At 34.0% G+C, this 12,940-nt stretch overlaps 1 protein-coding gene across 1 annotated transcript; it reads right to left on the reverse strand.

Annotated features, from left to right (window-relative positions):
* Positions 1-2,167: 2,167 nt before the first annotated feature.
* Positions 2,168-8,020, reverse strand: LOC134279905 (splicing regulatory glutamine/lysine-rich protein 1-like). The gene is made up of 12 exons (XM_062762322.1): positions 7,975-8,020; positions 7,783-7,849; positions 5,825-5,899; positions 5,054-5,136; positions 4,878-4,923; positions 4,159-4,236; positions 3,908-4,035; positions 3,502-3,639; positions 3,183-3,267; positions 2,802-3,023; positions 2,523-2,639; positions 2,168-2,238 (listed from the first exon to the last, which is right to left on the reverse strand). Exons 2-12 carry the CDS (start codon positions 7,831-7,833, stop codon positions 2,182-2,184), a joined length of 1,080 nt encoding a protein of 359 aa, XP_062618306.1. The 5' UTR covers positions 7,834-7,849; positions 7,975-8,020; the 3' UTR covers positions 2,168-2,181.
* Positions 8,021-12,940: the final 4,920 nt, after the last annotated feature.

The following is a 12,940-nucleotide window of genomic DNA, read 5'->3' on the forward strand; positions in this document are numbered from 1 at the left end:
CATGTATATAGATTTTGTCATGTACGTCCGTCTGTCTGTCTTACGGAAGCCCGTTGGTGCCACGTACGAAAAATATTTTATCTGGCGGCCGCCACTTATTATTTGGCGGACGCCACTTGTATATCTGGCGGCCGCCAGATAATTATGTGGCGGTCGCCACTTATTATCTGGCGGCCGCCACTTAATATATGGCGGCCGCCAAATAATTTTTATGGCGGCCGCCACATAATTTATCTTGCGGCCGCCACACATTTTTCTGGCGGCCGCTATATAATATCTGGCGGCCGACACATATTTTTCTGGCGGCCGCTATATAATATCTGGCGGACGCCACATAATTTATCTGGCGGCCGCTATATAACATCTGGCGGTCGCCACTTATTATTTGGCGGCCGTCACATGATTTATCTGGCGGCCGCCTTTTATATATCTGGCGGCTGCTACATAATATTTGGCGGCCGCCACATAATTTATATGTCGGCCGCCAGATAACACCTGGCTTCCTGATGCGCACGCATGTTTTAATGTGTGGTTTAAGAGGTGGATACAGTGTTAAAATTATAATAGCAACATCAATCAACCAAACTTGTAAGAGATTTTTTATGAACCAACACTCCAATCCACACCTCTAATAGATATGTTTTTGCATAGCGCAGATTAATATTTGATTTGAATTATGCAAGTATTTGTAGAGTGTTTCGATTATTAGGAAGCCTCATCAGGGGTCACGGACATAAATCATGGTGTTTGCTGTAAGCTATGATTGGTTGAGAATTAAATAAAGTTTTGCATTTTGGATTTCCAAGAATAGTGTTCCAATATTTCAGAATTCGTTTTTTATCATTTTCTTTTTTTTCAGTAAGCAGCGGTTGTGTCAACATCCATCTTCTTTCTTCTTAACCCAATAACACTCACATTTTGCGAAATAATTTATGTGGCGGCCGCCAGATATATAAGTGGCGGCCGCCAGATATATATGTGGCGGCCGCCAAATAATAAGTAGCGGCCGCCAGATATATATGTGGCGGCCGCCAGATAAAATATTTTTCGTACGTGGCACCAACGGGCTTCCGTACTGTCTAGCTGTTTTTCTGTCCACAAAAACTTTAACCTTGCCCATAACTTTTGATTTAGTGGAGGTTTGACTTTCATATTTCACATGTGTATTCCTTGTGACAAGACCTCTCTTTGTGTATCACGACTTTGACCTTTTGATCTTTGACTTTTACACAAAATTCCAAACTTTTACTTTGGACATCTTTTTTGAACGGTATATAACAGGACAGTTAAACTTCATATATGTATTCTTTGTGGCAAGACCTTCCAATGAGTACCAACAAACTTGACCCTTTGACCTTGACCCCAGAGTATGTCCTACCTTTAAAAACGTTAACCTTGGTCATAACCTTTGAACCGGTGGTGCCATGGTTTTATATTTTGAGTGTTTTAATGCCCCCATAAACGAAGTTTCAGGGGTATCTAGTTTTGTCATGTCCGTCCGTCTGTCCAGCTGTTTCTCTGTCTGTTTGTCCGCAAAACTTTAACTTTGCCTATAACTTTTGATTTAGTGGAGCTATGACATTCATATTTCACATGTGTATTCCTTGTGACAAGACCTTTTTTTGGTACCACCAAAATTGACCTTTTGACCTTGGAGGTTGACCCACTCTGACAGGAAAATTTTAAACTTTTACTTCATTTTTTGTGAAAAGACTTTTCATTGGATACCAACAAGCTGAACCTTTTGACCTTGGAGATTTACATACCTATGAAAGAACTATAACCTTGGCTATAACTTTTGAACAATACGTACTAGGGCTTTCATACTTCAAATATATAATCCTTGTGAAAAGACCTTTCATTGGATACCAAGAACCTTGACCCTTTGACCTTGGAGTTTGATCTACTTTTTACAAAATTTAACCTTGACCATAACTTTTGAACAATAGGGGCTAGAGCTTTCATATTTCACATGTGTAATCCTTGTAACAAGAACTTTATTTGTCATACTACATGTAGATCCATTGCAGATTTACCTAATTACTGCATGGAAGATTTTGTAAGGGGTCTAATCAATGATCCTTCTCTACATATGTCTTCAAAAAGAACAAAACCTCTGGTTCTGTTGTAAATTTATTTTTGTGAGGAAAAAAAAGTTCTTTTTAAAGTAGTTTCATTGTTTTATCTGTTGCATTCTTTCGCTCTTGCTTCCTTTGGCCACACAGCTTTTCCAGAATCCTGTTTCAGATGAAAAATTAGGAAAAATCATAAATCAAATATTTTAAGAGGAATTGAATTTAATCATTTTTATTTACCATGTTAAAATAGCATGAACTTTGTTTGACATGATGATGGAAGGGGGTGACTATTTCTTTACATTTTGGTTGATTAGAAGTCTTTGAAATATTTGTGATAACAATAAAAGGATGCAATTTCATAAATTACATTGTCATTAAAAATAAAATACTTTCGTCTCATGATACAAATTGAGAAAGTTACGAAATAATGTAGATTTGCTTTACCTTAAAATAATCTATGCCAAAGAAGAATAGTTTTCTTGGCCCAAATAAGCAGTCATCATCATCATCAGCATTGTCATCTTCATCATCACCAAACTTATCATCATCCTTATTCAAAAGCTGAAAGTAATAGTTAACAAAAATATTTTAACAACTTTCAAAAATTATAGAAAGAACATTAAAAGTGTAAATGAATACGAATTTTTACAAGTCTCTTTTGCCATCCTAATTGTAATTCATAATTCATCTGCAAAGTACATGTGAATGCTGTGTTTTAAATACCTCAAGTGTTATCTTTAGATCCTTGTTGACTTCTAAGACTTCGGTATCTCCAATTGGTGTTGCTATTGTTTCATCCATCAAGAGCTCTTCCAGTGTATGGCTATCTTTCTTCACATCCGTTGGAGTCTCTGGAACAAGGGATTCCTTCTCATCTCCAAATGCTTCTTGATCTAATGCCTTTTTCGTATCCACTGCATCTTTTTGTTTTGTGGAATCAGCAGCCTAAAATAATGGAAGAAATGGTTTGTTTACCATTTTGTTCGTATTTTACTCAATAATAATCTTATTATTGTAACTTTGGTTCTTATTCCATTTAAATAGCTTTCAGGAAAGTTTTAACAAGTAAATCACAGTTGTCCAATAAAGAAATGATCATTTTACCTGTACTTTCTTTATGTTTTCTCTTTCAATCAAGGCCTTTGCAAGTTCCCTTTCTTTGCGTTTTTTGATAAATGCTGTTAGTTTTCTGTAAATAAATAAATTATTTTAAATAAATTTGCAAGCTTAGAATTTAGTTATATGTCAGAAATCCATATTGATATTTTCCTAGGTTTTAGTACCAGGATTAATGTACTGTGAGCAATGAGCTCACTATATGATACCCCCGCCTCCCGTATGTATAAAAAGGCAGTGTCCATGTTTTGCTATGGGAAACATACAGTTTCCTCAGGTGACGTAAAAATTGAAAAAGGTGACTAACCCCCTTGGAGACTTTTTTGCAATGGCCTGGTCTTTTATCAGGGTTCCACCATTTCTAGAAGTCTTTGTTTTGTTTTCCTCCTTGATACAGGCCTTGGCTTCTTCTTCTTTACGCTTTCTTATGAAAGCTTTTAGCCTCCTGTAATTGATTAAATTAAGTTAAGTAAGTTTCCAAGCTTATATATCATGTATATATTTAATTGCCATAAATTAAAGTAGTTTAAAAAATTCAAATACATATTTTCAAAGTTAAGTATATCATCCTTGAGGTATACAATTATCTATGGCTCAGATATTAATTCCTTGAATAGTTATTACTGTGGAAAAATTTTGCAGGGTACTGACAAACACCATAAAGATTTTAATATTTATTTTACAGTGTCAAAAGTTTAAAAAAAGTGACTAACCCCCTAGGAGAGTTTTTATTTCCCTCCAAAAGAAAGTTTGCTTCATCTTTTGTCAGGGTTTTTCCAAAGCTTCTATTATTTGTTTCATTTTCCTCCTTTGGAACTCTTTTCTCTGCAGGTTTTGCCTCCTACAAAAATAAAATGGTAATTGGGATGTCAGAGTTGTCATATCAAATATATGAAAATAATCCCAAATGAATGTCAGAGTGGTATTATAATTTGAAAATTGATTCGTTTAGCAGAAATGTTACCTGAATTGCTGCTTTTTCTTCTTTTTCAACCTGATCTGCCCAACTATAACTAAACTTGAGTATCTGGAGCTTTGTTTCCTAAATATAGAACAACCAAGTTAGAAGCCATGTTAAATATACATTGGACATGTATATTTTATTTATTCTATAAATGCATGAAAACATGCAATATATAAAGTTGGACTAAAATGTTTTGATGTACCTGTACATAACATTGATTATCAAAAATGAATTCCAGTCTGATGGATATTATTCAACAAATCAATCGCAAGTTCTATGTTCGATACAATGACCTTGTCAGCAAATACAATTTATCATTGAGTCAAATGCTAACTGAAGTTATTCATACCAAATGTTAGTCATGTATTTATACACTGAATTGACGACGGATTTTTCCGTTATTTCACGATCACGAAAATGAGCACACGGATGGTGTGACCGGTCAGCAGGGGATGCTCATTTTTCCATGGCACCTGATCCCACCTCTGATGTTTCGGAGACCCGTGTTTGCTCTGCTCCCATTTTGTATTGTTTATTGGACTTTGATATTTACTACTGTTCGTTATCTCCATATCCTTCCATAGGGCTATAAAGCCAATATCTTATTTGTAGTATTATTTTAGATAAAGACATTGGTAATTAATGTAAATATATTAGCAACAATATCAGTTGTGTATATTTGAGAAGATACAAACTGGATTCTAAATGCATGTACTTACCCAGTTTTTCACTGCCTCATGTCCAAAATCTAAAGGTGTTGCAACTCTACAAAAATACAAATGACAACAATATTTTTTAAAGTCTGTCTTTAAATTACCACCAAACATTGATAACAGAACATATAGCATATTGGAATACAATAATTATTTTTGGGTCAGTGATTGCATGATCATACCTGATGTCATGTGTGTTGTCATTTTTCTTCTCTAGAATTTCTTTTTCCAACTTTTTCTTCTCTATTTTCTGCTTTTGCTCCTCCTTCCATATAAAAAATGGGGATATATGAAATATGAGCATGGAAATGTATATCAAATTAATTTTTTACACAAAATTTTACAAAAACCATTGTCACAATATTTGTTTGTCACTTTTTGGAAAAAAAACCCATAACAACCAAAAAATCACTTAAAAGGGGGTATTTTTCTATTAATATAAAGACATGAATGTACTGGTAAACTAATATTTATCTTAAATATAGATAATTCCCCATATATTTATCATATAGATTGATAATTTCCTATCAATAGTATCATATGCATAAATAATTCCTATTATATGACTTAATCATAAATAATTTGTATTATACTAATAACTCAATCATAGATAATTTCTATATTGGTATATACCTTAATCATTGGATAATATCTATTATATAATTTAATCATAGATAATTTTTACTATATTAATTGTACATAGATGATTTCAATTTTATAACTTATACATAGATAATTTCTATCATATAATTTATACATAGATAATTTCTATTATATAACTTAAACATAGAAAATTTCTATTATATATCTTATACATAGATAATTTCTATTATATAACTTATACATAGATAATTTCTATCATATAATTTATACATTGATAATTTCTATTATATAACTTAAACATAGATAATTTCTATTATATATCTTATACACAGATAATTTCTATTCTGTACCTCCACACGTCTCTCTTCCTCCTCCACAGCATCGACCCATGAATAATTGAACTTTAAGATCTTCAGTTTTGTGTCCTGAAAATATTTATATGATCAGCAAGTTTAGATGTTTGATAGAATGCATAAAAATGATTTAAGGGAAGAATGAATGTACCCCTCAAAAGTTAGTTTTGATGACCTTCTAAATATACCAATATTTATATGGCATGTCAAGGAACTTTTACTTTGTAATGTCCATCCAAACAAGAGGCCCATGGGCCACATCGCTCGCTCACCTGAGCACTGTGGCAAGGAAAAAGTAGAAATTGATTCGATCATTTTTGAAAAGTTAAAATCCAAAAGTAGTCCCATGACCAATCATGACTTTGCTCTCTTGAGAAAAATAATAACTTTGGTCGTCCGTTTTGGCCCGCCCTACCCCCGGGGGTCATGATTTGAACAAACTTGAATCTACACTACCTCAGGATACTTCAAAATAAGTTTCATCTTTCCTGGCACGGTGGTTCTTGAGAAGAAGATTTTTAAAGAATTTTCCTTTATATTTCTATATAAAACTTTGGTCGGCCTTTGTGACCCCGCCCTACCCCCGGGGGTCATGATTTGAACAAACTTGATTCTACACTACCCGAGGATGCTTCCATATAAGTTTCATCTTTCCTGGCACAGTGGTTCTTGAGAAGATTTTTAAAGAATTTTCCTATATATTTCTATGTAAATTTTTGGTCGGCCATTGTGGGCCAGCCCTACCCCCCGGGGGTCATGATTTGAACAAACTTGAATCTACACTACCCGAGGATGCTTCCATATAAGTTTCATCTTTCCTGGCACAGTGGTTCTTGAGAAGAAAAATTTCAAAGAATTTTCCTATATGTTTCTATGTCAAATTTTGGTCGGGGATTGTGGCCCCGCCCTACCCCTGGGGGACAGGATTTGAACAAACTTGAATCTACACTACCTGAAGATGCTTGCATATAAGTTTCATCTTTCCTGGCACAGTGGTTCTTAAGAGGAAGATTTTTAAAACATGCCACCAAATTTTTATTAATTCCCAATTATCTCCCCATGAATGAGGGCGTGGCCCTTCATTTGTACAAACTTGAATTCCCTTCACCTAAGGATGCTTTGTGGCAAGTTTGGTTGAAATCGGCCCAATGCTTCTTGAGATTTTCTTGAGTCGAAAATGTGAAAAGTTACAGACAGACAGACGGACAGACGGACTGCAGACAAAATGTGATCAGAAAAGCTCACTTGAGCATTCGGCTCAGGTGAGCTAAAAATGTCAAGTTGTGCATAACCTCCCCTCCCCCACTGTTATTACTTGCTTTAGGCCTTGAAGGTCTTTAAAAAGCTAAATCTAACAGGATTGCATTTTTGACCACCTAAAGTAAAATAAAATAAAACACAAAAACAACCTCCACAAAAAAATTCATACCATCCCCCCTCCCAAGAAGCAGCCTCTCAAAGATAAATGTACAGGGACAGGAATAAATGCAAAATTAAAAATCCCATTGGGGGGGGGGTCTTTCCTTGAACCAGTTTTCTTCAGATACCGGGTAGATGATTTTGATTACAATTTTAAACGGAATCTGTATTTCCAGGAGGAAGGGGGTGTTCGTGAGAGAAATTCAAGATCTTTTTTGTTACTTTTACATAGAAATATTTTTTTATAACCTAGAAAACATCAGGGGTGTCCTTCTAATTAACACCTGACTATGGAGAGATTTGGGAACCAATATAAAACAATATAAAAAACAAGAGGGTATTGGCCAGATCTCTAGATCTTAATTAATTATTTCATATGCTAATAAAATAAAGTAATTAATTTACCACAGAAATACCTAAAATACTTGGTATTGGATATACTTTTATTAAAATATCAAATTAAGGTTTGTGCTCCAATAGCTAAGTATGTTTGAGTGAACTTACTACAATAGCTAAGTATGTTTGAGTGAACTTACTACATCTGTGGCAGGGTTATCTCCAAAATCCAGAATTGCGCTGTAGTCCATGATTTTTGCACTTCTACTAAAAGAAAAAAAACAGATTATCATGTTATAAGTACCTAATTTTTTACGCGCATTTAAAACAGAATATCCTAATGTATGACCCTGTATTGATCTAAAAAGACAAATATCTGGGGTGACTTTTACCTCCGTTTTTTGCCTCTCGACTTCGCTTTTTGTTGTAGTGATGATTGTTACGTCACACTGATTGTTACGTTCAAGTGACGTCATAGATACAGTCGGATCACCTCATCCTTTTCCCGTCGCACGCAAAAAGGCAAGGTAATCCGATTCATTATATGCCCATCAATTTCCTTGTTTTTGTTACTGTTAATTTTACAGAGTTTGATCCGATTTTCCGGATCACCACACTGTGGTTTTCTGAATCCATATCACCACTCTCTGAAACTGATGACGTAGTACGCAAAAACATGACGTTATTTTTCTTGCGCGTTAAAAAGTCCCTTGTTATTCTGCTTTGTTTTATGGATAAATATTATACAATTGATCTCTAAAGTTTTATTCTGCTATATTTAGCTAGTTATAATGGGGTATATAATAAATTTATCATTATAACAGTAACTTGATCCGAAGAGCCGTATCACGTCTGGTTGACTGGCGCGGATCATCAGATCAAACTCGACGCGTCTCGTTAAATCTTATGATCCGCGCCTGACAACTCGACGTGATACGACCCTTCGGATCAAGTTATTGTTATGATAATATATATTGATCATAAAACGTGTTTTTTACGATATTGTGTAATTGTCATGTTCTCAGCGTAAAATAGCCATGTATAGTCTGATCACCTTGTCCCTGCAAACTTCCTAACTTTGTATATAATATACATACGAATTTTCCCTGTAACAAAAAAAAAACAAAAAAAAAAAAAAAAACAAACAAAAAAAAAAAAACCGTGTATTTATTAATAAATTTTGCTATGAATAGAATTTAAACTAAGAAAAAATAAGTTTATTTTTGTTTCTAAAATTACATATCAATCTTTGAAATTGAATAGAAAATTTTAGTAAATTGTTACGTCTTTGCAATTGGTTATTTTTTTTGTGTTATTAAGAATCTATCAAGAAACAAAATAAAATACTAGAAATTTTAATTAGTTTTTTTTTTAATCTTCATATTATATGCAAACTGTAATAAATGTTGAACTCAGACTGTTTAAGTTTCGATGAACGATTTTCAGCATTCATTTGAAAAAAAAAAAAGATGTACATCTTTTAAAAAATGTACATCTTCATATTGTTTATTAATTAATTTCGATTAATTGTATATAAAATGTACAGGCTTTTTCTTAAAGTGTCAAATTACCGGAAAACATCCGATGTCGAGCATTTGCAGTTACATGTAGTGGGCACGTGAACTTAAATTTTCTTTATCCAAGATATCAAGGAAAAGTTCTATTCTTCTTTATTTCTCATCGTTTATGTTCTGTTCCCAAATTAAGTTAATTTAATTAATTAATTTTCTTTAATGTATTTCCCTCTTTTATATAAATGTGCAGGCATTTTTCTCAAATTGTCAAATGACCGGAAAGCATTCGATGACGAGAGCACGTGAACTTTATACAAGAGATCAAGAAAAAATATCGTTTTTCACCTTCACATTAACATATTTTACTTTTTAATGCAATGTCTTTCTTTTTAATTTTAATATTTCTCGATTTTCGTGTTCAATAGATAAGATAGGAAGTGCAGGTGTAATGATAAACTTCACAGACGAAATTATAGTTTGTATTAATAAATATTCAATGCAAAAATTCATATATTTTTGTTTTCTTTGACAAATTCTGTTGCTTTGTGTATTAAGTATTAGCCGCGATCATTTCCTGTGTATAGGGATTAGCAGTGCCTGAGCAGGAAACGATATGCCCTGGGGGTTTCACACCTGTATTATAGTATACCTTGGGTAACGCTCGCTGGATGTGCACGTCGTTGTCTAGCCATTCAACAACACATTTGATTCATTGTTTCATTATTATTTCATCGATATCATTTTCAGATGCGATATCAGCCTTGGAATTTGTGTCAAATTATTGTTGCTTTTTTTTTAAACGGAGTGTATGAAAAGAATAAAAGTAAAAAAAAAAACTTTTAAAACAAATTAATGAAGTATTTGATATCAATTAAATCAAATAATGATCCATTACTATGTTATTTCGTGTCTGTTTATATCTGTACCAGTTAGAAGATTGAAAGAGAGAGAGAGAGGAGATAGAGAGAAGAAAAATATCACAGTATTAAGGCACGTGCATGATCGTTTTTCCTCCTTTCTGATCAGTATATCAATTTCTTAAGTTTAGCGAATAAAACTACCGCCGATTTATCAGTTTATTGACCATTTGTCGAATTTGTCTAAGATTTATTGTTATTTATCCAGAGACTTGTTTATGATCCACTTTCTTCTTTCGTTTAGCATATGTACATGACATGTAATTTGAATTACTTCCCTTTTTGTCGCCAGATTACAACGACAGATTTTGGTGGTAAAATAAAATGTATTTTTATACCCCCCGCTTGAAAAGCGGGAGGGTATATAGTAATCGTTAATTCCGTCCGTCTGTACGTCTGTCCGTCCGTCCGTCCGTCCTTCCGTCTGTCCTTCCGTCTGTCCGTCCGTCCGTCTGTTACGCTTTGGGGTACCCATCTCTTATCCGCAACTCCTCTCATACCACTGAATGAAAATTGATGCAACTTTCACAGAATCTTTATTACATATTGCCATTGTGCACCTCCTATTTTACTTTTTGATCCGACACATATTTTGGGTTTCCCGGCCACAGGAAACCATGGACTTTTTCACCAGTTATAACCATATGGGAGGCGGGGGGTATCATTTAGTGAGCTCATTGCTCACAGTACCTCTAGTTGCTATAAAATTTGATTAAGAAAAACACAGTATATTAAAGTTGTCGAATTCTTGAAAATATTTATTTGAAACAAAAAATTTAAAAAGGATTCTGTCTGCAACAAAAACATTCTTTCTTTCTTGCATTTCAATTCATGAGCTACACATGAAAAAAAAAAGGCTTCGTTTTACAATGTCGTAGGAAAACGCATACAGGTAATACACTCAGGTAACATCCTGTGTATATAGGTAATATGTACACTAGACAGCGTCGTTCCCTCGGGGCTTCTGAGCCTTCTCATCCGCTTCGAGTAAGCTCCACTCCACACCAAACTTACCTGAGGAAAACCGAACGGTTACACAGAAAACTTGAAGCATGGCAACTTGCTGATTAAAATAAGTTAATTTCTGTGTTGTGTGTTCAAATATTTTAAGGGCCCATATTTGTGTTTGTGTTTTATTTGAACCGGAGAAATCTGAAATTTGTTTATGTTCATAAACATGATTTTAGTAATTTTCGAAAAGAGCAGAAAATAAAAATACATTCAAATACTAGCTATGATATTATTAATATTCTGAATAGAAATACCTGTGATAATTTTATTAACAAGAACCCCCCCCCCCCCCCAAAAAAAAGGTCGATATTTAGTTCATAGTGTTACAGTGTAGCGCATAATAATGGAGCAACGGTATTCCTACACTTACGCGTGTTTTGTTAAAATTTAATTGTAATTATGTATCACTATCTATCATCGTTTTTCATGCTATTATTTATAACAGACATGTATACAGAAGTAACGGTATTTTTCTAAATGAAACCAAATGACTGATATAATCTCGCAGATAAATAAACACATAGCTACATGTAACTGCAACTGCACGGGCTAATTACGAACAGCGGATTACAGTGCATATAAAGAGAAGCGATATCATAACATTCTTTAAATTTTAATTATACCTTTTTAGCAATTTGAAGATCATTTGGGGTGGCATTATTGATTTTGAAAATAAACTTTAAGTTAATATATTCGATAAATTATTCGACTTTATTTAATCCTATACTGTACATGTATTACTGTTAACAGACGTTATTGAGAATTAATTAATTTTGAGTGACCATTGGTAAAAAAAAAGAAAGATGTTTTTTATTAAACAATTTGATAAAACTTAAAAATGAATTTTTTAAAGAATCCATGTAATGGTATAAATCTATTAATATTAATGTGGTCGTAATCCTCCCCCCTCCCCCCTCATTTCGACACGATTAAAAATCGACAATACTTTACAGGTAAGAACATGTAAGCTGAAGAATAACGGTAGCGGGCCCCGCCGCGGTGTAAACACGGTCTCAGGTAGCACCGCGATCAAAACCCGCGACGGTGTAACGCGGAAAGGATTAATACACCGCGGAGGGGACGCGGTCTAATACGGGATCCGCGTTGCCTGTACTGTAGCTCTAAAAGAACTCTGAAAAAATGACATGTACATGTACTTTTTGTCATCAAACTTATTTCCTGTCGTCATTTGTTAATAAAAATAAGCATCTGCAAACAAATCAAAGATATAATATACTGCTTTTTCTGCTAGATATTTTTAGGTGGCTCAGGCTGTGTTCCTCTTTTACTGGACAGGGAATACCGGTAATTCATGCTCTTTTAATTTTTATCTCACCTCAACGAAGTTGGGGGAAGTTTATGTGTGATACTCTCGGCGTCGGCGTCCCAGGTTACAGTTTTTTGGAGCAGTTTGCTTTTTAAGTACTTCTATGCCATTGTAACGACGAAAAGTGACCCCCTTAGAATATTGACCGTAGAATATTTTCTACGTAGAAAAATGACTCAGGGTCAATATTCTACGACAAGTAGGGTCGTTTTTCGATCGTAGGAAAAACATTCCAGACCAGTAATTCTACGAGTCCACACATGTTGAAAAATGACATCCACTTTTTACAATAAAACCCATGATATTTTCTTTATACTTTCAAATGTAAGGAGGGTGAACTACTCCTTTCCAAAATATATTTGATAGCATATCTTTAATAGCAGCATCATATAATCAATGTATCTGGTATGGATTTTCTTGGCCTGCAGAATCCCAATTAATATTAATTCATCGAGGAGCATAAATTTATATTTTTGGGAGTTTTTTTTATCATTCAAAGGTTTCATTCCGAAAATGGCATGATTTGTTTCTGATAACCATAAACTTGAAGGGAGGCACCCGAAATTAGCACTTTTAACCATTTGAATTC

Source organism: Saccostrea cucullata, unplaced genomic scaffold (genome assembly GCF_032062105.1).
Source record: "Saccostrea cucullata isolate Sc308-1 unplaced genomic scaffold, CSIRO_AGI_Scuc_v1 ctg5752, whole genome shotgun sequence".
Classification (NCBI taxonomy): Eukaryota; Metazoa; Mollusca; class Bivalvia; order Ostreida; family Ostreidae; genus Saccostrea; species Saccostrea cuccullata.